The sequence below is a fragment of the Alligator mississippiensis genome, chromosome 8, assembly GCF_030867095.1.
Source record: "Alligator mississippiensis isolate rAllMis1 chromosome 8, rAllMis1, whole genome shotgun sequence".
Lineage (NCBI taxonomy): Eukaryota > Metazoa > Chordata > Crocodylia > Alligatoridae > Alligator > Alligator mississippiensis.
In genome coordinates this window covers 23,069,945-23,097,887 of record NC_081831.1, presented here as the reverse complement: position 1 = coordinate 23,097,887, position 27,943 = coordinate 23,069,945, and the positions used below count along the sequence as shown (strand labels likewise).

At 55.8% G+C, this 27,943-nt stretch overlaps 3 protein-coding genes across 6 annotated transcripts; all 3 read right to left on the bottom strand.

Moving 5' to 3' along the window:
* Window positions 1–181: 181 nt before the first annotated feature.
* MRI1 (methylthioribose-1-phosphate isomerase 1) lies at window positions 182–5,447 on the bottom strand. 2 transcript variants are annotated; one of them, XM_006262776.4, is made up of 8 exons: window positions 5,261–5,443; window positions 4,370–4,611; window positions 4,125–4,297; window positions 3,496–3,672; window positions 2,940–3,164; window positions 1,552–1,678; window positions 385–440; window positions 182–298 (listed from the first exon to the last, which is right to left on the bottom strand). In XM_006262776.4, the coding sequence occupies exons 1-8, from the start codon at window positions 5,390–5,392 to the stop codon at window positions 267–269; spliced, it is 1,164 nt and encodes a 387-aa protein (XP_006262838.1). In that variant the 5' UTR covers window positions 5,393–5,443; the 3' UTR covers window positions 182–266. The 2 variants fall into 2 exon arrangements, with proteins under 2 accessions (XP_006262838.1, XP_019354966.1); XM_019499421.2 differs by lacking the exon at window positions 2,940–3,164 and having other exon boundaries at window positions 5,261–5,447.
* A 1,154-nt stretch (window positions 5,448–6,601) lies between these two features.
* YJU2B (YJU2 splicing factor homolog B) lies at window positions 6,602–16,699 on the bottom strand. Of its 3 annotated transcripts, XM_014600175.3 has the most exons (10): window positions 13,278–16,699; window positions 12,353–12,383; window positions 11,890–11,943; window positions 11,258–11,340; window positions 10,823–10,878; window positions 10,620–10,680; window positions 9,321–9,463; window positions 9,052–9,224; window positions 8,254–8,392; window positions 6,602–7,542 (listed from the first exon to the last, which is right to left on the bottom strand). In XM_014600175.3, the coding sequence occupies exons 2-10, from the start codon at window positions 12,353–12,355 to the stop codon at window positions 7,232–7,234; spliced, it is 1,023 nt and encodes a 340-aa protein (XP_014455661.1). In that variant the 5' UTR covers window positions 12,356–12,383; window positions 13,278–16,699; the 3' UTR covers window positions 6,602–7,231. The 3 variants fall into 3 exon arrangements, with proteins under 3 accessions (XP_014455661.1, XP_019354959.1, XP_019354958.1); XM_019499414.2 differs by having other exon boundaries at window positions 10,620–10,878; XM_019499413.2 differs by lacking the exon at window positions 13,278–16,699 and having other exon boundaries at window positions 10,620–10,878; window positions 12,353–13,205.
* A 95-nt stretch (window positions 16,700–16,794) lies between these two features.
* On the bottom strand, window positions 16,795–27,932 carry LOC102560998 (surfeit locus protein 4). The gene is made up of 6 exons (XM_006262761.3): window positions 27,723–27,932; window positions 26,410–26,596; window positions 26,191–26,267; window positions 25,865–25,908; window positions 18,223–18,409; window positions 16,795–17,337 (listed from the first exon to the last, which is right to left on the bottom strand). Exons 1-6 carry the CDS (start codon window positions 27,915–27,917, stop codon window positions 17,071–17,073), a joined length of 957 nt encoding a protein of 318 aa, XP_006262823.3. The 5' UTR covers window positions 27,918–27,932; the 3' UTR covers window positions 16,795–17,070.
* Window positions 27,933–27,943: the final 11 nt, after the last annotated feature.

Here is a 27,943-nt window from a genome sequence, read left to right as displayed (position 1 = left end):
AACCACTCACAGCCACCACGCACCACCACTCAGCATTGCCAGGCTGAGACCTCTGCAGCTCATGTCACTTGTGGCATGAATCAGGCAAGGTGTGGGGTGGGGCTGGAGTCCTAGGGGGGAGGATTGGGTAATGATGCTGCTAGGGCACCAGTCATGGGTGCATCTTGCCAGGGGGATCCTGGACCTTCTTGGCTCCAGATGGCGCAGCCCGAACAAGGGCCAATTTCTTGGGCAGGCTGCTGCTGGCTTTCATCACCACCTCATGCTCAATCTTCTTGCGGATGCCGACTTCCAGGTTCTGTGCGAGGGGGAGAGGGTGGTAAGACCCTGACAGGGTTGGGTTGGAGGGGGGTTAGTACCCTGAGGCCCCACACTGCCCCTCACCTTTCTCACTTGCTGCTGCTGCACCACTCGGGCTTTCTTGGGGGCGATGACACGGCCTGAGGTGGGGGAAAAGGAGAGAGATGAAGGACGATGGGAGCAGACCTGCCCCTCCTCAAAACAGCACCAGGCTAGGAGGGAATGGGTGACACTGCAGGTTCCAGGGGTGCCTGAAAGCTAGAGGGAGATATCCAAACCCTCCTACCCTCCGCGTGAGAGCATAATGTTGGGCTCTGGAGTTGCACCTCCTGGGGAAATGGGATAGGGAAGCCCAGGAGCTGCCCCCACTCCAAAAGCATCCCAGCACAGTGGGACCCAAATGCCACAATTAAGTCCTGTTCTCCCAAAAAAGGGCCTTGAGCCCCTGCACCTCCTTCCACACCTCAGCCCCCCCAGCATCCCCCTACCCCATAGCCCTCTGCTCCTGGCCCCAAGTCCCCTCCATGCCCGAGGCTCCCCCCGCTCTAACCTCCCTTGCGAGGCCCTCGGGCTACCACCGCTTTCTTCACCGCGCCTGGGCGCTTTGCCGGGAGCTTCCGTCCGCCCTGCGCCATCTTGGCGTTGTCGGGGCGCCGCAGGGCACGCCGGGACACTGGGGTAGCGAGCCCCGCCCCCGGGGCATGCCCGGAAACCGAGGCGATTCCGTTCCGCCCGGCATGCCGGGAGAGAGAGGGGCGGAAGTAGGGCATGCTAGGATACAGAGGGGCTACGCAGCCTGGGGCGATGCATGCTGGGACACAGGCGGCTGGGGTGTAATTGCCCCAGTCCTGGACTCTCCACTGCATTGTCCCATGCAGTCACTCCCTGTGCACGGAGCTGCACAGAGCACACGTGTGCATATGTGTGCGTGGCGTGCCCAGCACAGTCATCCTCAGCAGCGAGAGCACAGAGAAAGCAAAAGCCCCACGTGGCCCAGAGCCAGGACAGGGGAAACTCCACACAGGAGGCCCCTGCCTCCAGAGACTCTCCCGAGCACTAGACCCTAGGACACACGGTAGGGAACACCAATTCCATTTGGAGGTAGGAATCACAAGCCTGACAGTATAAAAAGCAACCTGGGTTTATTAGCTGCAGACAAAGCAGGGTCTGCACCAGACACCCCCCAGTGCTGGCAGCCCCAGTCAAGTCCACCCAGGCACAGCTGGTCTAGGGTGTGGGGGTGTGCATCACCTGATGGAGGCCTGTTTCAGGCCTTCCTGGAGCTCTGCGGGGGCAAAGACCCCAAGCTCTGTAATGATGCCGCCAGTGACGAGGTCGTGGGGAGTGACGTCAAAGGCCGGGTTCCAGACGCCAATGTCTGGGCAGAAAAAAACATAACACAGCATTGGTTATGGGCCCCTCCAGCTGGTCCCCCCTCCCCACCAGTTCAGCTGCATCCCACTGAGCCAGAAGCTCCCTCCCCATCTCTCTGCCTAGGGAACAGTGTGTGGTAGGGAGATCTCCATCCTTGCCGAGGTTCAAGGAGAGGCTGGACAAGCATAATCTGGAGGTAGCTCAACCAACTCTGCTCTGGGGATCTCCCAGGCTGCTTTGTTGGCTGCCACATTGGGTTAGGAGGGAATATTTTTCCCAGTGCCTCCTGCTGCTACTTGTGTCGGGGTTTATTTTCCACTTCCTTAGAGGCATTGACTGTAACTTTGATTTTTTAAATGTTGCCCAGACTGGGGATGGTGACTATGCTGTCCCAATGCTCCTGCTGGGACTCAACCCCAGAGGATCATGGCTAAAGGGTCTTGCCCCTCTGCTCAGGGTCAGACCTACACCGCATTGGGGGTCAGGAAGGAATTTCCCCCTGGTCAAATTGGTACAAACTGGGAGGAGTGGTTGCTTTCCTCTGTAGCAGGAGCACAGCCTGGGATCTCTCAAATGAGTATTAACAACCTTTTACAGCAGCAGGACACCGGCTGCGTGGTCCCCCTGCTTTCCCTATGGCAGAGTTGAGGGTGATGTCTGGTGATGTCAGGGCTGACAGTAGTTTTACGAAGAGTTTAGATGATGGACTTGTCTGGGCTGGTTTGGACAGGGCTGATCCTGCCTCAGGCAGGGGGTTGGACTGGATGTGACCTCTGGAGGTCCCTTCTAGCCCCACTATTTTAGGATTCTATGATTGGGGGTCTGGGGGTGGCAACTGGTCTGTGCCAATGCTCTTGCTGGGACTTAACCTCAGAGGTTCCTGGCTAGAGGGTCTTGCCCCTTTGCTCGGGGTCAGATTGACACACTTGGAATCAGAAAGGAATTTCACCCCCTTGTCAGGCTGGTACAGACATGGGGGGAGGTTGCCTTTCTCTGTAGTAAGGACACAGCTGCTTCCTGGGATCTCAAGAGTATATTAACAACTTTTTATGGCAGCAGGATGTTGGCCACTGCGGTTCCCCTGATTTCCTTGTGGCAGGGTCAGGTGCAATGCCTGGTGTTGCATCAGGGTTGACTGTAGTGTTACTAAGAGTTTGGACAATGGATTTGACTGATGGTTGAACAAGGATGATCCTGCCTCAAACAGGGGGTTACATTAGGTGATTCCTGGAGGTCCCTGCAGAGCAGTGGCTCCGATTCTATACCAGGTGCTGCGATCCTAATGCCGTTGATGTCTGTCAGCTCCTGACTGGGCCTCTCCTCAATGATGATCTGGTCCCCAGTGGCCAGGCTGAGGTCACAGGAGGTGCTGGGTGCTGCCACGTAGAAAGGCACGCCATGGTGCATTGCAGCAATAGCCAGCTGGTAGGTGCCCACCTTGTTGGCTGTGTCACCATTGGCCACCACACGGTCAGCTCCTACCACGATGGCTGGGCAAGGAGATAAAAGGAGTTGGCAGCCAGCAGGGGGAAGGGACCCTGCATTTTGGAGGGACCCCAAGGCAGCCACAGGGCCCCTGAGGAGCAGGATATGGTCTAGAAAGATCTATCCCCCTACTGGGGAGAGGAGGTTGTTTGGGATGGAGGTGCCCAGTTTAGGAGGCAGGAGACCCAGGGCTTTCCTGGCTGTGCCCACCTCCCTTGTTCACCCAAAATCAAAGTCCTTGTCCTAGATGGGGAATCCAGGGTCTGAGAGCCAGGCCAGGGGGCCAGCTGGCACCAGGCTGGGGGAGCTGGAGAGACTGGCTGGGCTTTCACTCACCGGAGATGCCTTTCTCCTTCAGGGCCAGGGCAGCTGCGCTGTCAGCAATGAGGGTGGCTGGGATGCCCTCATAAACCAGCTCGTAGGCTGTCAGCCGGGCCCCCTGGTTATAGGGCCGTGTCTCTGTGCAGTACACATGTTCCAGGCAGCCACGGGCATGTAGGGCCCGGATGACACCTGCGAGACAAGATAGGGAGTACGGGGATGGTGAGATGGAAGAAGGAAGGTTAAGGAGCTGGCTGGGGGAGGGAGCAGGATGCTTGGGTTCTATTCCCAGCTCTGGAAGTGGGAGTTTAGTGGTTAGAGCAAACTATAGGAGTCAGGATGCTTGGGTTCTGCTTGAGAGGCAGGTTGGCAATCAATGCCTGATGTAGGGGGCCTGGGAGCCAGGACTCCTAAGCTCCCCCTCCCAGCTCCAAGAGGAGATGGAGGTCTGGTTGCTAGAGCAGGCCAAAGCCAGGGCTCCTGGGTTCTGCTCCAACCTCCCCCACCCAAGTTGGCAATCAAAGCAGAGAACCAGGACACCTGGGCTCCTCTTGGGGACGAGGCAGCGAGGCCTGATAGTTGAAACCAAGCCAAGCCAGCTCCCTTTACCTGGTGTAGGGAAACCCTGTCCAGCCCCAACTCACCCAGGGCAGTGCCATAGCCAGCAGTGGCCAGCGCCCCAGTGTTGCAGTGGGTCAGCACTGTCACCTGGCCCTGTGGTGCCACCCCCTGCATCATGCAGGTGGCCCCGAGCTCTCCGATGCGCCGGTTATCCTGCAGGTCCTTCTCCAGCATCTCCTCCGCTAGCTGGATGACGCTGGGGGGAGCAGACAGCTGTCAAGACCTGGCCTGGCCCAGCCCAGCTGCCCCCCCCATCCCCATTACTCACATCTCCCGCACACTGTTGGCTGTGGCACCTGGGCATTGGGCCTCATGCGTGGCTGCAGCCCCCAGCTTCTCAGCTGCCTGCGCCATGTTGCGGGCTGTGGGACGGGTGCTGGCCAGGTCCTGCAGTGCCTTCCCCACGAAGGCAGCCACCGTGGCAGCGTCTTGGCCCCCAGCTGTGCCCCCATGCAGCTCCACCGCCAGGCTCAGGCAGCCCACAATAGCAATGGCTGGAGCACCCCGCACCTAGGGGAGGGGGTGATGGGGGGGGATGTAGCATGTGCCCTAACTGTGCTCCAGCTTCATGACCCCCACCCTGTGCAGCCATGAGTCTGGTGGGGGCTCCCTGCCTCCACTCACCCTCAAACCTGGGACCAAGGGAGTGTTAGAGATGGTGGGGGGACCTGTCCAACTCATGCCCTGACCCCACCCCCTGCAGCCCTGAGCCGCCAGGGGGGGCTCCCTCACACCTGAGAGCAAGGGGGGAGGAGATGGGGGGGAATCTTCCCCCCCCTCCCAGCCTGGGGCCTCCCAAGTGCAGACTCTCCTTCCCCTAACCTGGGGGGGGGGCATGGGCAAAGCCCAGACCCCTACAGAACCCAGGGGAGCCACAGCCTTGCATCTCCCCTCCCTACTCCCTTGAGGGGCCCCATCTCCCTGCCTCCCCAACTTCCAGATGGGGCTCATCTCCCTGCCTCTCCACCCCGTTTCCCTTCCCCCAGCTCCATGCAGGACCCACCCCCCCATCACCCTAGGGGGACTCCTCCCTGCCTCCTCCCTAACTCCAACTCGCTTCCTACACCTGCGGGGGCCTGCTCCCTACCCCCACTCCCTTGGGGGTGTCTCCCTGCCCCCCCAGCTCCATGGGGCAGGGGGAGCACGTGGCGAGGCGCACCCGCATGTCCCGGATGGCCGCCTGCCCATCCCGCACGCCCCGGATCGCCTCGTAACAGCTCCGCTGCGGTAACTGCAGCTGGTCCAGGATCTGCAGAGACCCGCGACGGTAGCGCAGCGCCTCCAGCACCATGGCGGCGGCAGCGGCGGGGACCCAGGCTTCCAGGCCAGGCCCCGCCCCCGCTGGGAGTGGCCCCCAGGCTCGGCCCTCCCCCGCTACCGGCAGAACCCACGTGTCCGAGCACCCGTGTCCAGAGCTGGGGTGGGTCCAGCCTGTAGCCTATTGGTCTAGAGGCAAAAGGAATCACAACTCAGGGCAGAGATGATATCTTTTATTAAACCAACTAGATTTTTGCAAAAAAAATTCTTTAATTGCAAGCTTTCGGGCACAAACACCCTTCTTCAGGCATCGGAGAAAAGATTATAAAAGTTCTCCTAGGTAGAAATAAAACATATTTCATACGAGAGTTGAGTTTTAGCCAATTTTTAAAAATATCAGTTTTACGAGGAAGCAAGCTTGACCACCTGAAACCTTGCTCCTACCCTTGTTCGAGGTAATTTGCATTATCACAGAGCTTCACAAGAGATCTGAGACACTTTACCAGCTAAGAACTATCTGCCCAGAAGAGCACTCCATCCTTTTTACTCCTCCGTGCTTTATGAAACACCATAACCACAGAAGGAAAGGTGACTACATGCTGCTTACCACCAAACAACTTCCAGGTAAACAGACTAGTCCAACTTTTCTCTGAGCCCAATCTGCATAAAATAAACTTCCAAACAGATTTTACCACACCTTCAACTCTATGAACTTTCATTTTTGCCCAGAACTTTTACAATCTTTTCTCCTATGCCTGAAGAAGGGTGTTTATGCCCGAAAGCTTGTAATTAAAGAATTTTTTGCAAACATCTAGTTGGTTTAGTAAAAGATATCTCTCTACCACAAGTTCTGATTCCAAACCTAGGGAGGGAACCCAGGAGTCCTGGGATTCTGCTCTAGCCACTGGGCCCCACCACCTTCCCAGAGCTGGGGCGGGAACCTAGGTATCCTGGCTTCCAGCCTTGCCCCCACCCCTACTCCAACCACTGGACCCCACTTCCTTCTTACAGCTGGGGATGAAGCCCAGCTATCTGGGCTTTGCCCCACCTCTCCCTGCCAGAACCCACTGGCCTCCTCTCTCCTCTCACAGGTGGAGGCAGAACCCTGGTGTCTTGGACTCTTGCGCTAACCACTAGACCCTGTTGCCTTCCCACAGCTGCGGACAAAAACTGAAGGGAGGTGGGCAACTCAACCCCTGGGGTGTGTACACTGGGCCCCTCTCCAAGCCAGCTAGAGCCATAATTTCATTAAATGGCTTTAATTGCTGTTAAAACCCATTCCCTTCTTCTCTCCCAGCTGGGGGCTTGGCTGGCAGCCCCCGCCCCGCACGACTGGTGCCTCCCGAGACCGGGGGGCACAATTTGCAGGTGGCAGCACTGGCGGCAGGGTGGCAAGTAGCAACTGCTTGCAGAAGCCACCAGCAGTGGCATCAGGAGTGATCAGCAACTGTCCACAGAAGCCGATGGCAGCAGCAACCAGTTTCAGGGGGGGCCTATGCCCCCACCCAGGGCAGTGGCCCCCAGGCCTCCAGGGGAGCTGCCTCTTTCCTTGAAGCAGCGATGAACCGGGCTCCAAGTCATGCTGGGGGTGGGAGGGAGCTTGGTAGGAGATCCCCTCTTTGCACAGGGGTCTGGGCTAGGATTGGGGGGGGGGGGGGGGGGGGGGGCACAGAAATGGTGCTGTATAAATACCCAGGCAGGGGGAGGAAGATGCCACTCTGGGTTGGTCCTGAAGGGGGCACTGATGCCCAGGCATGGGGCTTGGCCAAGCTGTAGCTCCTCCAGGCCGGCTGTGAGGTTCTGTCAGGAACCAGGAGTCCTCTGTGCAGCAACGGGACAGCTCTGTGCCCAGCCTGCACTCATGGGGGGTAGGTCATTCACCATCCGAGTCAGAGCCGGAGCCCGAGTAGTCTGGGACCAGGGAGTGAGGGGGGCCGGAGGGTCCAGCGGTTGGTGAGGTAGGGAGGGCGCAGGGTGTCTCTGTGGCATCCCCTAGGCTAGCCAGGCCCCGGGAGACATCTGTTGGCCGGCGGCGCACAATGCCCAGGTGGTCACAGGGGGCTGGAGAAGAAGAGGTCTTTGTGCCCAGACCTGGCAGCTTGAGTGCATCGCCAGCCTTGGCACTGGGGAACCAGGAGCGGCTGGAGATCTCTGTGCGCTTCTGCTTCTGCTTGTCCTCATAGGCTGGAAGGAGAGGATGGGGGTGGGGAGGGTTGGTCAGAGACCCTGTGCAGCCCAGGAGTAGAGCTGGGAGCAGCCCTGTGTCGTGGCTGCACACCCTACTCCCCCTCCCAGAGTGGGGAGAACCCAGGAGTCCAGGCTCACAGCCCCTCCCAGCTGACAAGAGAAGCCAGGCATCCCAACTCTCACCTCTAGACCCCACACTCCCTTTCCCACAGTGGGGAGAAGAACCTGGGAATCCAGGTTCCTGGCTCTAGCCCCCAGTCCCTTTTCCTGGGCTGAGAGGAAAACTCAAGAGTCTGGGCTTGCTGCCTCTCTGCTCTAACCATCAAACCCTTCCCAGCTGCCAAGAGAACCCAGGCATCCTGGCTTTAACCTCAGTTTAAATCCTACTCCCCTTCCCAGAGTGGGGAGGAGAACCTAGGCATCCTGCAGGGCTTTTGGCTCTACTGCCCTTTCTAGAGCTAGGTCGAGAACCCAGGAGTCCAGGCTCTCACCGTGTCTCTGTTCTCTATGAATCAGACCCCTCATCACAGCTGGCAACAGAATTCAGAGGTCCTGGCTCCTGGCTCTAGTACTCTCCCCCAGGAGTCCGGGGTGCCAGTCTCTGTTCCTTCTGTCCAACCAGCCCTGGTGGTGGTGAACCTGCCCCTGTGCCCACCCCCGCAGCCAGGCTGGAGCCCAGCATCCCCATGTGTGGGGCCAGGAACGTACAGTCGGGGCTGCGATAGGTGAGCAGGGTGGCCAGGCGCCGGTCCTCCTCCGCCTCACGCACTAGCGGGATGCTCAGGTTGGCCTTGGCCTGAAGCGCCTGGTCTTTCTCCTCCTCCTCCTGCAACACCTTCTTCTCCTCCTGGGTGGGTGAGAAGGGGGCAGGTAGCCGTCAACACCTTGGGGGCAACCAAACCCTCTGGCTGTCCCAGAGCCAACCCAGCGCAAGGTGGGGTGAGACTGCAAAGGGCTGCAGATAGTGGCTGGGGAGTGGGTCAGGGTGACGGGGCTGAGATCAGGGGGCCCCTGGTAGAACCAGGGTGGGGCTGGTGACTCTACCAGGTCTTCTCAATTCCAGCTTGAGCTGAGGGGGCAGGGGTGTGGGCTGGGATTGAGGGGACCTGGTAGAGCTGGAGGGGGTAGAAGCAGGTAGAGGGCTTGGGTTATTAAGGGTCCCGGGGGGGAGGCAGAGGGTGCAGGCAGGGATGAAGGAGCCCTGGTAAGACCGGGGAGGGGAGCAGGGGGTAACAGGGGCATGGTGCTGGGATTTAGGGTCCCTGGTAGAGCTGGAGAGGGAGAGCAGGGGGCACACAGGCTGGGATCAAGGGCTCTAGTAAAGCTGTTGGGGGTGGGAGGGGGGGGAAGGGGGCAAGGGTACAGACAGGGAAATGAAAGGGCCCTGGCAGAGGTGGGGGGTAACAGAGGGCACATGGGGGTAGCAGAAGCATCCTCCCACCAGGCACAGAGAGCTGGGTTTTGTGGCCATGAGTTCCACACCCACCCCCTGAAGCCAGCCCTGACCCGGAACTTGCGGCGCAGCATGCTGTTGAGTGCAAAGTCATCCTTCCAGGCACTCTGGGCCTCCTGGATGTTGGACAAGGTGGGGAGGGCACGCTGCAGCTTGCCCTGATCAGCGGCGCCGTGTTCCAACCGGTACATGGCATCTGTTTCCAGCTTCTTTTTCTCCTCATGTTCTGGGGGAAACAGCCAGGGGACACGTGGATGCACTGGCTTGGCTGGGGGCAGAAGCAGGAGCTGGGTGGTAGTGTATACAAGCACAGGGCACTCACCAGTGGCCAGGACCTGCTCATTGTCCTGTGGATCCCAACGCTCCTCCTTGCGCTGGGCGCCGCTCACGATGACGTAGTCACAGTTGGCCGGGTCTGTCTGCATTTCAATGTAGTTGACGCACAGGTGACACTTCATCCGAAACCTGGGGGCCAAGGGCCATGTCAGCTCCCAGCCTCTCCCCCCTGCCCCTCATGCCCCCATTGTTGCCCCCTTTGTCGGCCCTTGCTAGGGCCAGACAGAGCCTAGCTGAAGCCACCCTGGTAACACGGTTGCCCTAGGGGCTCCACATGTGGGCTACCAGATGCCTCATGGGGTGCCCCAAGCCCACAGCCCCTCACGTTCACCATGGCTGGGCTGGGGAGAGAGAACAGACAAGGGAGGTAATGAGGAAGAAACCTAGGAATGTTGGCTTCCTGTCCTGGTACTGACTACACCCATCCTCCAGTGGATACAGACACTTGTCCTGGGGGTGGGGGTGCATCAAGCCTCCAGATGGTTGGGGGATGAGCTAGGCCTAGCGATGCCTGTGCTCTACTACAGGGATCTCCCAGACTTCTAGGCTTTGCCAGTTCCTGAATGGGGCTAGGAGGGGAATTCCTGCCCCCGCCCACCCCTCCAACATTGCTGATACCATTATGGGGGGGGGGGGGAGGCAGGCAGCGGCAGCGTTAAGCTTCCCTCAGAGGCAATGGGTGTTGGCTGCAGCCCAGGCTGTGGATGGTGACTGCACTGTGCCAATGCTCCTGCTGGGACTCGAACCCAGAGGAGAGGGTCTTGCCCCGCTGCTCAGGCTCAGACCAAATGCCAGATTTGGGATCAGGAAGGAATTTGACCTCATGGTCAGACTAGCATGGACTTGAGGGTGCTTCGCTTTTCTCTATAGCAGAGGCATGGTCTTGGCCTGGGATCTCTGGAGTGTGTTAATAACCTTTTACAGTAGAAGGACGTTGGCTGAAGCCGTCTCCTTGCTTTTCCTGTGGCCGGGTCAGGGCTGATGGTAGTCTTACAAAGAGAAATTAGATACTGGATTTGTCTGGGCTATTTTGGACAGGGGTGATCCTGCCTCAGGCAGGGGGGATGGACGCTAGGTAACTTCCAACGGTCCCTTTCAGCCCCTTCTCTAGGATTCACTAAGATCCGTGTTCTAGTCCCACAGAGGCATCATCATCATCCAAGGCCCTGTGTGGTCTGGTCTGTAGCAGCTCTCCTACCCCCACAGGCTCCATCACACCCTGCCTGAGAGCAAAGGCCACTCTAGTGATTCTGTGTGGTGTCTCTCTGCCCCTCCCAGCACCCACCTGTAGATGGGTGTGGTGTAGTAGTTCCCCACTTTCTTCTTCTCTGCGTTGTACCGGACGCCTGCGCAGAGGGAAATGGGTGTCAGGGGCTGCTCCAGCCCCTGCTCCCCTCCCCACACATCACATGTCAACACGTGTGTCAGAAGCCCCTGCCCTTCTGCAAGGAGAGGTCCAGGGCCCTCCCCTGAGGGGGCAGATCTTACCCATTCCAATGTGGTTCTTGCAGCCATCACACCAGATGTTGTAGGGCATCTCAAACCTAACAGACAGGAGGCCGGGAGGCAGCTGCTGGTGACTGTGGTACTCCCCAGGGACCCTCTTGCCTAGCCAGCACTGGCCTCCAAGCCCCCCCTTAAGGGTCCAGCTCCCACCCCAGGATGATCATTCCCAGAATGCCTGCAGCCTTGGGTCACCCACAGACCATACCCCTCCCACTCCCTGCCCCAAGCTCAGAGCCAACCTCATCCCTCTGCCACTCCGTGCAGTCATAAGCATAAAACCCAGGAGCCCTGCACCCTCCCACCCCTGCCCCCAGCATAAGCACAACTCTCTGGGAGCAGAATCCCAGCCCCCATGGTGCCCTGCCAGGGTGTCTCCCCCAGAAGAGGGCTGGGGTAGGGAAGGATGGGTGCTCTTACCTGATGATGAGGATGCCCTGAGACAGCTTGCGGGCCCGCTCCCGCAACGGGTGGCTGTGCCGGTACTTGTTGAGGGAGCCATGCTGCAAAGGAGGACAAGGGGTGGCTGTGAGCGGGGCCACAGGTGCTCAAAGGGAGTCAGGGACTCAAGGAAAGGGAGGAGGGAGCTGCCCTAGTAGGAAGGATGGCCACATCTGGGTGGGCTGACATCTGTGGCCCTGTTTTTACCACAAGGAAACTGAGGCACGGAGTGGCTGGTGATGGGTGTTCCAGGTCCCACAAGGGGTCAGAGGCAGGACAGGGGAGGTGGGGGTAGGGGGGTCATCAGGACCCAGCTTCCACCTGGGATGACTCCCACTCCCACCCCCCCACCCCAATATGGAACCCAGGTGTCTTGCATCCCAGTTCTCTCTCACCCCCAAAGCCTGGCTCTTACTAGGGAGACAGAAATGGTCCTCCCCAGTCCCTGCCCACCATATGCCCCTCTCATATCTGGAAGGGAAACCAGGAGTCCTGGCTTCTGGCCTTCTCCCTAGTGCAAGCCCTTCGGAGAGCAGCGACTAAACCCAGCCTGACCCTAGTGCACCAATGGACTGAGTCCATGCCCAGAGCCCCCCATGCCCTGCCCTTACCTTTGCCGGGTCAAAGTCAGGGGGGTAATACTTGTTCACGCCTTTTCTTTCTCCCTATAAGAAACCAAGGGGGAAGCAATTCAGCTCCCAGAAGCCTGGTACCTTCCTTGGGTGACACCCAGGTCTTCTCTAACTGGAGGGGCCAAGACAGGAGCCTCAGTGGGGGTTTTATTAATTTAAAAAGTCAACTTAAAGGGCAGGGGGAGAAGCTGAAACCAGGAATGGAGCAGCCAAGAAGCTGATGCTGGAAGGGGGAAAAGAAACAAGCTTGATTCATCAAAAAATACCAGGTTATTTATGGCAGCCTCAGAGATTCATAGTTGTTAGGGGCTGGGAGGGACCTTACAAGATCTTCAGGTCCAGCCCCCCTGCACTTGGGCAGGAAAGACTGCTGGGGTCATAACTGGGGGGGAAGGCACTGGAGACTGCAGCTGGAAACAGGACCAGGCCTGGTGGCACTCACCATTGTGAAAAGCTTCTAGCTCTGCTCCAGGCTGCAGGGAAGGAAGGAGGAGACAGTGTCACTTGTGGCCTGGAGAGTAGCTCTGGGTCCTTGTGCACTGTTTAAACACATCCCAGCAACCCCTGTCCCAGCGTGATGGGGTCACAGCCAACATGCTCCCCCAGGATGGGATTCAGCAGTGCCCACTAAGCATGTTCCTGAACATGTAACAAGACTAAGCCGTGTTTTAGGCACCCCCAAATCTGCCAGGTTGGGGGGGAGGGGGAAGACTGAGTCAGGGGTGGGGCATGGGGGGGGTTCTGACTAGTGCTCCTATCCTGATGGGGGGAGGGCATGAGGAGGCAGGGGGTAGAGCAACCCCTCCCCAATGTGTGTAGGGCAGGTAGGATGTGTGTGTGTGTGGGGGGGGGGGGGCACCATGAAGGTGTGGGAGGGTAAGAAGTGTGGTCTCCCCCTGTATGTGCAGGGAGGGGTATCAGGGTGCAGAGCACCCCTCTCCCACTGGGGTAAATCAGGGGTGGGGCAGAAGGGAGAAGGGGGACAGCAAGGAGCAGCATCTCCTGAGCAGGGTCAGGAGAGACCCCCCCAGTGTAAATGGGGGAGTCACATAGCCCCCCACCACAATGACTGGTACATCGAGACTGTCCAGTGGGGAAATTCGGGGGGGGGGGTCTCCTCGCAGGTGGGAGCCGGGGGGAGAGGGGGGGAGTCCGTGTGCAATGGGAGGGCAGGGAGAGAGGGTCCCCGTGTGCGCGGGGGCGCAGATAGGGGGTCTCCCCAGTGCTGGAGGAGGGGGACCGAGCAGCCCCGTCCCACCCCAGCTGGGGGGACCGACTCCGCCAGAGAGGCGCGGGGGGGGGGGGGGACGGCGCGGGGCCGACGCTAGAGGGCGACCTCCCCCATCCCCAGCAGCGCAACTACTCACCCCTTCCGGCACTGCCTCCCCCGCCTCTTCCGGCTGCGTCATCACCCCGCGCCGCTGCCGTCATCGGCGCCCGTTGAATCCTCCACGTGTATTGCAGCACGTGGGGAGTTGCCCAGCGGCGGGAAGCGGAGGCAGGACGCCTGGGCTCCTCTGTAAGTGGAGACTACGGAGTGATCGAGAGGATGATCTCTGCTCACAGCCCGGATCCAGCTGGGACTATATCAGCCCCCGTGGGTTGAAGCCCCGGCTCCGTGAGATGGGTTTAGAAAGGAGAGGCAGGCATCGAGGGCTTTGGAGACGCTAAAGGGCAAAGAGAGCCTAGGGGTATCTGTCTTACCAGGCACCGACATGGGTTTGTTGCCTGGAGTGGGGAAGCCGGGGCTTAACAGGGACACAAGACAGGTCTTCATCCTGCACCTCATTACAGCGTGGAGCTTGTAGCCACCAGATGTGGAAGCTGAGAGTTCAGCCAGATTCAAAGCGGGGCTGGACACGTTCTTGGAGGAAAGGGCATCAGTAGCTTTTGAGCACGGGTGGGCCTTTGAATCAGAGCTCCCTAGAACAGCAGTTGCCCAAATGGCGTTGTAGGGGTGGGGGGGCTGTGGGTTGGAAATAAGGGGCCATGCTGAGCAAATAGGGCTATAAATGGGTTCATGTTGAAGAAATTTGGGAAGCACTTCCCTAGACCTTAAATGCTGGAGGCTACAAGTGGGAGAGCAATAGGGAGAAAAAACCCAGGCCACACCTTGTTCGCTCTTACTTTCAGCATCTGTTCTCTGCTGCTGTATCACACGAGCCTATTTGCCACTTTAGGGGTTTGTGGACTAAAGGCCCACCATGGGAAACTATAAGCCTTCCACAGGGAGGGAGGCTACTGAGAAAATGGCAATTGATTGCTTGGCACAACTGAAGACCTAATGGATGGGAGCAGAGGTCAGATGTTTAAAACTAGTGTGCCAAGGAGGGACACAGCAGAGCCCACTGTGTAACACAGGAGACTGGGCAAGGTAGAGCTAGGGTCTGCCCCAGTAAATGGCAGTTTTAATGTTATAGTTAAGAGAAAGTCAGGTATGTATTATCAACTAGCTCTCATCAGACGAGAATAAGGGTCACCACATGAAACTGGTAGGTCATCAGTTTAAAACTAACACAAGGCAGTTCTTTCTCACCCAGCACATCAATAAAAAGGGTGGACCTCATTGCCACCAGTTGTGGTGGAAGCTGAGTCTTTAGCTACATTCACCAAGGGTCTGCCCATGGTCTTAAAGGGGCATCATTACCTATTGAGCACAAAAGTGAGAGGCAGGACCTCTGAATCACAACTTCCTAGACCTTAAAATTTGGAGAATAGAAGTGGGAGAGGAACAGTGGACAAAACCCTGGGCAGACCCAGTTCATTCTCCCTTCTAGCGTCCGCTCTCTGCTCCAGTGTGACACAGGAGACAGGGCAAGATGGAGTTAGGGTTTGACTCAGGGAATGGCAGGTCTGATGTTCTTGGATCTAGGTGCACAGGGTTGGGCTGGAGCTGGATCATACCCCTGGACCAACCCTGTGCCCCTTGGGTCAGGTTGGGTGCCACAAATCTGTGGGAATCCAGCTCTTGGAATGGGACTGGGGTCCCATGGCCACTGCTTGTTCAGAGAGGGGCACTCAGTATCCCCTACAGTGAGGGACTGGCTCCTTTGAGGCTGCCAGGTGCAGCCAGGCTGTTCTCTAGCCCCTGGTGCAGTGAGACAGCACTTGTCTCTGAAGTCTTGGTGTGAGCTGTGAACAGGGCTACCACCTGACAGGGGTCCTGAGGGTGCAGCTTGGACACGGCAGGACTAAGTCACAAGCCACAGCAGGGAAAACTCATCTAAGGTTCCCATCAGTCACTCCCTGAGCTGCTTCTCCAAAGGGCAATTGATTCCCAAAGCATCCAGGGAACCTCTTCTTCTTCCCACTGCCAGTGGGTGTAGCTGCCACTGCCTTGAGACCCTCATCCCCTTCTGGAGCTTGAACCCAAGAGTCCTGACCTATTGTTGGTGTCATGGGGCAGATCACAGCATCCAGCTGGGTAAGGACACTAGAGCCTTTCTGTTTTATCCCTGCATGTCTGGGCTGCCCAAGCATTGACCTGAGGATTGGGTGTCATGGCCTTTGCTGCAAATCAGGGAAGAGCATGAAACCAGTTTAACAGCTGCTAGAAATAGGAGGCCACGGGAGGCAGCCAAGGGCTGGCTCTGGGCCAGATACGCCCCCTTCTCCAGCCAGGATAGCACTGCAGGTTGATTGGTACTAGGGGCTTTGAATACCCAGAGGGGGTGGGGCGCTAATGGGGCAGGTGATGGGAAGGAGGGGATCTGTAAGGAGCCCCCAGAGCTCCAGCCCAGCTGATTTACACTGGCTGGGAGTTGGGATTCCTGGGTTCTGCTCAAATCCCCACCAGGTTCCTGGGCCTTCGAGCTTGGATCTGGGCACCTTGTGATCACACTGTGGGGAAATTCACGCTCTCTGGCCAGCAGTGATTTGGCCAAGTGAATATCTGCCCCCTGTATTCCCAGTCCCAGCTGCTCCATGCCTCAGTTTCTCCAGTGTGGAGGCAGAGGTCATCTTGCTGGCTTTTCAAAAGGGGCAGGGAAGCTGTGTCCAAAAAGCACAAAGTGTTACTGGCTGGGCAGGTTTCAGGTTTCACCAGCTGCCAGGCATGTAGTGGCCACGGACAAACCTTAATCTCCACTGGCTGGTCTGTGCCAAGGCAGCTTTAGGGCTGTGGCTGTGGCAGCAGATATCTTCAGGTTAGGACCACCATAGGAGCTAGCTCTGGGCTCCCTTCCTTCCTCTACTTGTTGCAAAGGGACCTTCAGCAGGTCTGCTGGGCCACTGCAGGGGCCTCTGACACCGCCCAACTGGGGATGAGTAGTACGCGACCAAGGCCTGTGCTGTGTGCTCAAAGCCCCTTTGCTTTAGAAGCTGGAGCTGGGTAATGAAATTGGTGGGTGGAGTAATAGTGACTTACAGCTGGCAGCTCCCTCTCAGAGCCCCCTCATCCTACCAGTGGTCATCTCCTAGCATGGCTCTGCTCCCCCAGGCTGGGGAAAAACAGCCTGCCCCTGTCAGGGTAGTGTTCAGCCAGGGCTCCTCCATGCAACCCTTTCCTGGCAGCTATGTATGCCACCTTCAGGCAGCGCAGAGCTCCCAGCCAGGCAGACCAGAGATGGTTTGGTGCCCCCTTCCCTGCCCCTCCTCTACAAGAGCCAGTCTGGCCTCTTTCCTAGCTTCAAAATCAGTGCTGGAACACACTCCCAAAGAGACCTTGCACTCCCCGGACTGGCTCCAGATGTGACATGGACCAGGAATCAGAGGCCTCTCGTGCCTTGGGGATGTCATCAGGAAAGGAGCAGCCCCCATGCCCCATTCCTGGTGGCTGCGTGAGGTTCCTGCTTCTCCCTGCTCCTCCACCCAGGAGCACAGGTAATAGAGGCTTTTGGGAAGCCATTAGAGCCCACGCCTGGCTAGCACATAGGACTCCTGGGCTGGAGAATACAATATACACTTTAATTTACATGTCTCCAAGCAGATCGGAGGAAGATGCTTCCTCTCATCCTCCTCCCCCCACATAAGGCAACAGTGAACAATGATAAACCTCCAGGGGGCAGGACCTGGGTTGGGGGGATGAACTACACAAGGGCCAAGCTTTTTATATATATATATATATATATATATATATATATATATATAAAAAAAAAAAAAAAAGCTGTCATGAAAGATTCCCCCCCCCCCCAATCATGGACCCCACTTTGGCTCTGGGCTTCACCATTTCTTCTTGTGCTCATCCATGGAGACACCTCCTGGCCCCAGTGCCACCACCAGCAGCAGCCCACCGATGACCGACAAGGTCTGGAAAAAGTCATACTTGAGGAAATCATGGAGGGGCCGGGCAGGGGATACGGTCCAGAAAGCATTCTGCACCAGGTTGATCACCAAGAGCCACACGACCAGTGTCAGGGCGGCCAGCTTGGTCTTGAAGCCGATGGCCACCAGGATGATCAGAGCCATGCCGAAGATGTCCTGGAAGATCTGGGGCAGGGGAGGAGGCAGGAAATCAGGAGTGGCAGAGCCAGCCACAAAACCCAGGAGTCTGGGTGCCGCCCCAGAGGACATGCTTAGGTGGCAAGAGAGCCCAGGTGTCCTGATTTCTCAGTGCCAAAGCAACTGCTTCCCAGATGAGGAAAGCAACTTGGGGCATCTCTGCCCTGTCTTCAAAACCAATTCCTCCTAGAGTTGTGATGCCAAACCTTTTGGCCTTATGGGCCAGATGAGTGGTGTGTGTCCAGATTGGATCCCATGTGCCAGGATCAGGCCCACACCACCTCTGGCCCCATTTTAGGATCAGGTCCCCAGGGACCCATGCTGCCTCTGCCCAGCGCCGTGTGCTGGGTTTTGGACCTGCGCTGCCTCTGCCCAGCCCCAGGTGCAAGGACCAGGGCCCTGGAACTCTAGGCACCGGGACTGGACCCTGGGCTGCCCTGCATGTCTGATCTAGCATGTGGGGCTCCCCACAAACTTGTGAGGAGCCCTGTTGGCCAGATGACATGGTCACATGGAATGGATCTGTGCCAGAGATTGTCTTAGACAGTTTCCCTCCCTTGTGGTCCTTGCCCACATCCCCCAAGTTTTAATTGCCAGACTCTCTAGAGCTGGGGCTCAGAGAGTCAGAAGCAAGCCCAGCCTGGAAGCAGCAGAGATCGAGGTGATGCTCTGTGCTGATCTCCCAAGGACAGGATCCTGCTACCCCCTTGGTGGGGCAACTGTCCCTACCCTGCACCTGCTCTGCTGCTCTGCAGGGTAATATCCAACAGCCCCTTCAAAGCCAGGGCAAGGCCTGGAGGCTGGAGCATGTGGATGCATCTTGGGGAGGGAAAGGAATAGTCTCTTTGGGCCCTGGCCTTGGAGGCTACTCACAGTGAAGGCGCCGAGCTCAAGGTGCAGCAGAGTCATGAACATGAGCACCAGCAGCACCCGCCCACCCAGCTGCATGTACTGGCGTGGTGAGATGTCATCCACGGTTGGGACGCCAGCAAACATGGACTTGCCCTCAGAGCGCGACTCGGCCAGCAGCAGCAGCAGCCCACCACCCAGCGCAAGGTTCCTGGGAATGGCAAAGTAGGGGGAGAGCATTGGCCAAGGGTAGGCACCAGGGTTGTTCCCTTGCCCATCACTTTCAGAGCCCACACAAAGACGATAGAGAAGAACTAGAGAAGGTCCAGAGAAGCATCTTCACAGACAGGCTTGCTAATCTAGTGAAGAGGGTTTTAAACTAGGTTTGCTGAGGGATGGAGACCAAGCCCCTGAGGTAAGTGATGAAGAGCAAGCAGGAGAGGGCAACAGGGGAGGTCACCTTAATTCTTCCTGAGAAAATTGGGCAATTAGTTACCTCAGGTGTCTGTACATGAATACATGGAGCCTGGGAAACAAGCAGGAAAAATGAAGTCCTCAAATCACAGAACTATGACAGGACTGGAATAGTAGAAACTTGGTGGGATAGCTTGCATGACTGGAGCACTGTCATCCTCATGGATGAGTATGAGCTGTTCAGGAAGCACAGACAAGGGAGAAGAGAGGAGGATTTTCGCTGTATGACTGCTCAGAGCTCCAGTATGAAACTGGATATAGGCCTGTCAAAAGTCTCTGAGTTAGGGTCAGAGGGAAGAGCAACATGGGTGATGTCGTGGTGGGTGTGTGGTGTAAACCACCAGACCAGGAGGAAGTGGTGGATGAGGCTTTCTTCAGACAGCTAGCAGAAGTTTCCCTATCATAGGCCCTTGTTCTCATGGGGGACTTCAATCACCCTGACACCTGCTGGGAAGGCAATACAGCAGTGCACAGGCAATCCAGAAAGTTTTTTGGAGCGTGCTTCATCATGCAAGTATTGGAGAGACCAGCTAGGGCAATGCTCTTCTTGACCTGAAGCTCACAACAGCGAAGAATTGGTGGGGGATGTAGTAGTGGATGGCAACTTGGGCAGCAGTGACCATGAAATGATGGAGTTCAGGTTCCTGAGGAAAGGAAGGAAGGAGAGCAGCCAAGTACAAACTCTGGACTTCAGATAAGCAGACTGTGACTCACTCAAGGAACTGATGAGCAAGATCCCCTAGGAGGCCAGTCTGTGGGAAAAAGGAGTCCAGGAAAGCTGGCTGTACTTTAAAAGAAACCTTATTGAGGGCACAGGAAGTAACTATCCTGATGTGCAGGAAGACTAGCAAGTACAGCAGAAGACCAGCTTGGCTTTGTAGGGAACTCTTCAGTGAGCTAAAACACAAAAAGGAAGCTTACAAGTGGTAAGTTGGATAAACAACTAGGGAGAAATATAAGGATATTGTGCAGGCATGCAGGGATGAAATCAGGAAGGCCAAAGCACAACTGGAGTTGCATCTACCAAGGGATGTGAAGGATAACAAGGAGGGTTTCTACAATTATGTTAGCAACAAGAGGAAGATCAGGGAAAGCGTGGGTCCCTTAGTGAATGTGGGAGGCAACCTAGTGCCAGATGAGGTGGAAAAGGCTAAAGTACTCAATGCCTTTTTCACCTTACTCTTCATAGGCAAGGTCAGCTCCCAGACTACTGCACCTGGCAGCAGTTTGGAGAAAAGGTAAGCAGCCAAAACTAGCACAGAACTATTTAGCACAGGGACTATTTAAAAAAGTTGGATATGTACAAGTCCATGGGGCTGGATGGAATGCACATGAAGGTGCTGGGGAGTTGGCTGATGCGACTGCAGAGCCACTGGCCAACATCTCTGAAAACTCATGATGATTAGAAGACATCATGGATAATTGGAAAAGGGCAAATATAGTGCCTATCTTTAAGGAAGGGAAGGATTCAGGTGATGACAAACTCATGCTAAACTGGGGCCTACTCACAAAAGTTAAAATCCAAAATACTGATGCTAACTGCATAGTGCAAGAGGATGCGAGTTCATGGCTAGGCCATCTGAGAAGAAATAATGAGGTAGCCCTTCTGGCTTACCTTACTAGATTCATGAGGATTTCAAGTAGGCTTCTAGTTGTCTGGTATGTAACTGTGTGAAATGTCTATCCTTGATTAATTAGTATGGTAAATACTTCTTTTGCAATTAACTCATGTTATTTACAGAAACAGTCATTCTCCATATGTGATAGATGTCTCCTCCTGATTTACTTCTGTATTGGCTAGTGGTTTACCTTGATTTTCCAAGGACACTCCCCAAAACCTTGTGTTTTCCTGGTTGTTAGTTTCTGGACAACTCAGAAGAAATGGATAACCTCTTGTCACCGAGGAAAGTAATTCATTCAAATTGGAACTTTCTGAGAACCAATAATGAGCAGTTTGATTAACAGGATTTTCCTGTCAATTACTGCTTGGGAATCTTTTTTGATTTATACAACTAAAAGAATGCTTTGAAGATGCTGGACTAAGGGTATAAGAATGAAGCGAAAACAGCTAACAGCGGGTATGCTTCAAGAGTGAGAAATCTCTCTGACACCAACTGCTGCTGTGCCCCAGCTATCTCGAGAAGCTAGAAGAAACAGACTGTCTCTCGTTGCCTGTTTGGTGAGAAATCATCACCGTATAGCTAATTACTGGACTTTACTTTGGTTTGGGCTCATATGACTTTGAATACTTGTAGTAAATAAAGCCTTGCTGTCATTCATTGAATGAGGTGTCATGCCAATTCCTAGGCTAGTCCAGAATCCTAGGTTTTTATTAGCTAACGCAGGGAACTACAAACCAGTCAGCCTTACCTTGGTCCCTGGAAAAATCATGGAGCAGGTCCACAAGCAATCCATTTCTAAGCACTTGGAAGAGAAGGTGATTTGGATCAGTCAGCATGAATTGATCATGGGCAAGTCATGTTTGACCAGCCTGACTGCCTTCTATGAGATCACTGGCTCTGTGGATGCAGGGAGAGCAGTGGACATGATATACCTGGACTTTAGCAAGGCTTTTGATATGGTCTCCCACAATATTCTTGCCGGTAAGCTAAGGAAGTACGGGTTGGATGAATGGACTGTAAGGTGGATAGAAAACTGGCTGGATCATCGGGCTCAGAAGGTAGCAGTCAATGACTTGATGTCTAATTGGCAGCTGGTGTCAAGTGGAGCGCTCCAGGGGTTGGTCCTGGGGCCAGTTTTGTTCAATATCTTCATCAGTGACCTGGAAGATGGGATGGATTGCACCCTCAGCAAAGTTCATGGATGACACCAAACTGGGGAGAACAGTGGATATGCTACGGGGTAGGGCTAGGATTCAGAGAGACCTTGACAAATTGAAGGATTGGGCCAAAAGAAAAGAAATCTCATGAGGTTTAACAAGGACAAATGCAAAGTGAACAAATCCCATGCGCTAGTACAGGTTAGGGACCAAGTGCCTAAGCAGCAACTCTGCAGAAAAGGACCTGGGGGTTACAGTGGACAATAAGCTGAATATGAGTCAACAGTTTCCCCTTGATTCATAGATATAGGGCCAGAAGGGACCTTCCAGATCTTCTAGTCCGACCCCCTGCCCTGGGCAGGAGAGAAAACTGGGGTCAAATGACCCCAGCTAGGTAATCATCAAGCCTCCTCTTAAAGACCCCCCAAGGTAGGAGCCAGCACCACTTCCCTTGGAAGTTGGTTCCAGATCCTAACTGCCCTGACTGTGAAGTAGTGCCTTCTAATGTCTAGTCTGAATCTACTCTCCAACAACGTATGGCCGTTATTCCTTGTTATTCCGGGAGGTGCTTGGGGGAACAAGGTCTCTCCCATTCCTCGCTGGTCCCCCCCCAGTAAGTTTATAGATGGCCAGCAGGTCCCCTCTCAGCCTTCTCTTGTGAAGGCTGAACAGATTAAGGTCCCGTAGCCTCTCCTCATAGGGTATGCCCTGCTGTCCCCGGATCATGTGAGTGGCCCTCCTTTGGACCCTCTCAATGCTGTCCACATCCCTCCTGAAGTGTGGCACCCAGAACTGGATGCAGTACTCCAACTATGGTCTGACCAGCGTCGCATAAAGGGGGAGGATCACCTCCTTGGCCCTGCTTGTGATGCATCTGTGGATGCATGACAAGGTGCAGTTAGCCCTACTGACCATGTCCTTGCATTGGTGGCCCATGTTCATCTTGGAATCGATAATGACTCCAAGATCTCTTTCTGCCACTGCTTTCAAGAATAGAGTTCCCCAGCATATAGGTATGCTGCTGGTTCTTACTGCCCAAGTGCAGCACCCTGCACTTGTCAGCATTGAATCCCATCCTATCCTTATTTGCCTACCCCTGTAACCTGTCCAGGTCCAGCTGTATCCTGTCCCTCCCTTCTAGTGTGCCCACCTCACCCAAAATCTTGGTGTCGTCTGTGAATTTAAACAGGGTGCTTTTCACCCCCTCGTCCACGTTGCTAATAAAGAAAGTGAACAGTGCGGGCCCAAAGACCGAGCCCTGGGGGACTCCACTGCTCACATCCCTCCAGGTCAAACATGACGCATCCACCACCACTCTAAGTGTGGCCCCTCAGCCAATTTGCTATCCATCTGACTGTGTAGGCATCACGAAGAAGACTAGCGACATACTGGACTGCATTAGTAGGAGCATTGCCAGCAGATCAAGAGAAGTGATTCTTCCCCTCTTTAGTACTGGTGAGGCCGCATCTGGAGTCTGTGTCCAGTTGTGCCTCCTACTACAGAAAGATGTGACCAAATTGGAAAGAGTCCAGCGGAGGGCAATGAAAATGGTTTGGGGGCTGGGGAACATGACTTCTGAGGAGAGGCTGAGGGAACTGGGCTTATTTAGTCTGCAGAAGAGAAGACTGAGTGGGGATTTAATAGCAACCTTCAACTACCTGAAGGGTGCTTCCAAAGAAGATGGAGCAAGATTGTTTTCAGTGGTGGCAAATAACAGAAAAAGGAGCAATGGGCTCAAGTTGCAGCAAGGGAAATGTAGATCAGATATTAGGAAGAAATTTCTCACTAGGGGGGTAGTAAAGCAATGGGACAGGTTACCCAGAGAGGTGGTAGAATCTCTAGACAAAGCCTTGGTTGGGATATAGTTGGGGACAGTCCTGCTTTGAGCAAGGAGCTGAACTAGATGGCCACCTAAGGTCCCTTCCAATCCCAATTTTTTGATTTTAAGGATGAAGAGTGGCATAGAGGGGCTTGAAAACACAAAATGGAAGTATGGGCAGTCCTCAACTTACGACTTTGAATTACAACAAATGGCACTTAAGTTTATAAGTTGACCCCCTGTTTCTACCTTCCGACATGAGTTTCAACTTTATGATGCTCGATACAGCTGTGTCCGGCTGGTAGGTCTCATGTGGTGGAAGGGGAGGGGGAAAGGAAGGGGTGTGGGGGAGCAGATAAAGGCTCCCTGCAGTGAAGGAGAGGTTGGGGAAAGTTGCTTGTCTGGCAGCTCCCGCTGCTTGTCTGGGAGGGCGGGGGGTGCCCTCCTGCCACTCACCCAGCTGGGGCGGGGCCGCTGTGCAGCCTCCAGACAAGTGGTGCACAGTGCCAGAAGCCACCCCTGCCCCCCACAACGAACCACGGCTCCATCCCACACCTGCCCTGCCAGACGGGCACATACCCCACCCCGTGCCCTGCTACTGCTTGTCCAGCTGGGGTAGGACAAACATGGGACAGAGCTGCGGCTTGCCGGGGAAGGGGGCAGTTCCCGCTACTGCGTGCCACTTCTCTGGAGACACTGCAGCAGCCCCATCCTGCACCCATCCCACCCTGGCTGGGTGAGCAGTGGGAGGGCATAACCCCTACTCCCAGTACAGCCTGGTGCAGCCCTGGCCTCGCCCTGATCCGGGGGCATACGTTCCCCCCATGCCCTCCTGGATGAGCGGCAGGAGCCGCCAGATGAGCATCTTGCCCCAGCCCCAACCCCAATCCCCTCCCTCCACCAGACCAGACTTACCAGCTGGACGCAGCATCGAGCGTTGTAAAGGAACCAATCCCCCATTTATGACGTTCCGGTGGGAAAATTGGTTCCGAGTTATGATGTTTCAACTTAAGATGCGGTTTTCTGGAACGAATTGCATCATAAAAGTCTGAGGACTGCCTGTATCAGGATGCCCCTTTATAAACCCAAGGCGTATCTAAACCTGGAAGACTGCACCCAGGTCTGGTCCCCACACCTCAGAGAGGACACAGAAGTAGAGATGGTCAGCAGTGATGATCTGTGATACGGAAGGGCTTCCATGCGAGGAGAGAGTAACAGGCCAGGCCTGTTCAGTTTAGAAGAGATGTTTGAGGTGGAGGGGGGAAGAAAAGGGTTTATAAAATACTAAATGGCAAAGAAAGTCACTAAGGATTTATTATTGTCTCTCACCAGATAAAAATGAGGGGTCACAGCATGAAACTAGTAGGCTGTTAAGTTTAAAATGAACACAAGACATGGTTTTTCACCCAGTGCATCATGCAAGTGTGGAACTCGTTGCCATCAGATGCAGTGGAAGCTGAGAGTTTAGCCAGATTCACAAAGGGATTTGTCATAATCTTGCAGGAAAGGGGCATTGATATTGAGCACAGGAATGATTGGCACAGCCTCTGAATCAGAACTTCCTATACCTTAAATGCTGGAGGCTGTAGGTGAGAGAGGAACAGGGGAGAAAAGTCTTGGTCCAATCCAATGGTCAGACCAAGTAAACAGTAGGTCTGATGTTCTTCCATCACAAGTTGAGTAAATCTCAGTATGAGATGACTGTGGGGTGTGTGTGTATGTGCACATGTGTGTATACCAGCACAATCACCAGCGTGTGTGCACACATGCACTATTCACGGAGAGGCCCGCTTCCAGAGCTCATGGGCAGCACAGCGCAGACTATGTGCAGGGCTTTATGCTCTTCAAGATATGGACCAGTTAGAAAGAGTCCCCCTGCTTTATCTGGGGCAGCTCTGGGGCTTTTGGTGCCTGAGGTCAATGGACCTTTGTAGCCAAATTGACTGTGTAGTTTGAGGAAAGAGGCTGGATGAGGACATGTCTGGGCTAGTTTGGATGGGGATAATCTTGCCTCCAAGGGGGTTGGGCTGGATATAACCTCTGGATGAGGCCCTGCTCCATGATTTAATGAATGATGAGAGGCCTGAAGAACAGGACCAATGAGGAGAGGCTGGAACACCTTGGCTGCTTGGGTCTGGAGAAGAGAAAATTGAAGTGGGGATTTGATCACAGGCCACAAATCCTTGAAGGAGGGGTGCAAGGGGGATGAAGATCAATTTTTGTCTGTGGCCACCGAGGACAGGACTAAGAGCAATGGCCTCCAATGGCAGCAGAGGAAACTGAGGCTGGAGATGAGGAGGAACTTTCTGACTATGAGGTTGGTTGAGCATTGGAATAGGCTGCTCAGAGAAACAGTAGTCTCCATTCCTGGCAATGCCCAAGAACAGGCTGAACGGACACCGGGCTGAGCTGGTTTAATTTAGGCTAATGCTGCCTTGAGCCGGGGGCTGGATGAGATGCTACCTGTGGACCTTACCAGCCTGATTGCTCTGATTCTACGAGCCCAAGACACCAGAGATCCTTTTAGAAACACAGGACGTGGCTCCACCTGGTTCCCTCTGTTCTGTAGCCACTCTGCTGCTGGCATCACTCACCTCATAAGGAATTTGAGGTCCCAGAGAATACTGTAGGCAATTGTCTGCAAGACAGAAACAACCCAGGCTGAGCCCTGTGTCACAGATGTAGCCTCATCCCAGGGCTTTGCACCCTGGCAGCCCCTTGGCAAGCAGGGGCCATTGGAGCCTCTTTTTAAGAGGAGGGGATGCTGGAGCCTGGAGGGGAGAATTGAGCTGGGCCAGAATAACTCCTAGTCAGCTATGCAGTGCAGCAGTAACCCCCACCCAAGTCTTCCCAGGCATTCTCACCACTACCCTGCACCCAGGGAACCCCTGAAGGAATCTCCAGCCCATCTGGGACCCACCTGCATGAAGATAATCCCAAAGAGGCCGAAGCAGGCATAAGGGACATACTTCCTGGCCAGGACCAGCACACAGCCAGCTGTGGAGAGACGCAGAGGCTCTGAACTGCCGGCACTGCACTGGGCTAGAGGAGCCCGAGCCAGCCCTCTTTTCTTTCCAGAGCAGTGCCCTGAACCAGACCTGCCCTCATGTGCCAGCCCAGCTCCCATGAGGGCTCTCACCCAGCTGTCCAGCCATGTTGACGAGCACAAAGAGTGTGGCCAGGATGGGGCCGCTGCCCCATGAGATGTTGATGTAATCCCGCTGCTCATCCCACTGGAACCACATGCGGATCCCGTCCTCCAGGAAGGTGCTGATCAGGCAGAGGTGGGCCAGGTGAGGGAGGTAGCGCTTGGTCACCCGGAGGAACTGTGGGTGTGGGGTGGGGGCGGTGTTAGGGGTGGAAAGGTGGTGGGCCTGGCGGGGCCAGCAGATCAGCATGGTTCATTCCCTACTGCCTCAGGCAGCTGCATCTTCCAGGCCCTCTTAGGCTTATAAAGCAGCGGCCTATGGCAGGCAGGGGAAAGACATTTCCGGCCTGCCTAGAGTTCTGAGCAGCACTGGGCCACAGGCTTCCATTCCGTATTATAGATGGGGAAACTGAGGCAGGAGTGGCACTAGCTGTCAGGGGTTCCCTCTGCCTTTCTCCAACCACTGGACCATGATCCCTGCCAAAACAGAACCCAGGCTTCCTGATTCCCCAGAGCTGGGGGCAGGGTGGAGAGGGGTGAACCAGGCCCCATGAAGCCACAACCCCCAGTTCTAGACCCAGAGCAGTCACTGGCTCCTTTGTGCTATGCCTCAGTTTCCCCATCCACAACACAGAGTTCCAGATCCCCCTCTACATGGGTGGGGGGGAGGGGCAATACCTTGCCCCCCCCAGGGACTGCTCTCCCATGCACCCCTGCACCCTGCTGCATCTACGTGTGGGGGGGAAGGGAGAGCAAGTGGCAGAGTTCCAAGGGCTCCACACACCCCCTGGGCCGGGGGGGGGAGGGGGGAGAATTGGGGCATGCCTTCCTCTCCTTTATGGGTTGCCCCCCTCTGTGGGGGGACAGAGCTATAGGCAAGGCCTCTTCCTTCCCTTCAATTTCCTATCTCCATAGGGCCGGAAGGGCAAAAGCAGGTGGTAGATCTATTTTGGATACAACCCCCCCCCCCCATTTTAAGTGGTATGCCCCCAGCCCCTTTGCTCTGGTGCCAGGGGCAAGTAAGTGGTGCAGCCCCGCCTGGGAGTAGGCGGTACGTCCCTCAGTCCCAGATGGAAGGTAGGTAGTGGCACATGCCACCCCCGCAGGAATAGGTGGCACGTCCCGGTCCTCAGTGGGACTCCCCTTTTGGGGAAGGTGGTAGATCCCATCCCTCCATTGCACCCGGGGGGCGGGGGGGATGGACCGAACCATTCCCCACCTGAAGGGGGGGCACGTGGCTCCCAGCATGGGGCGGGCCTAGAGGCCGCTGCCTCCCTTTCCTCTCCGAGCCCTCTACCCCTCACCTGGTCGGCCAGGTCCTCGGCAGCCCCCATCAAATCACTGGGCGCCATGGTCGGCTCCAGCCCGGCCTCTCGGTCTCCACAGAGGCCGAGGGAAGGAGGGGGCGTGGCCACAGGGCAGCCACTCACGGGGCCGGTCCTGTACCCTCCCATTCGCCCCGCCTCTATAGGGGGGTCACGTGGCCTTTTCGCCGCCATGGCTACCGAGGCATTTCTCCCACCTC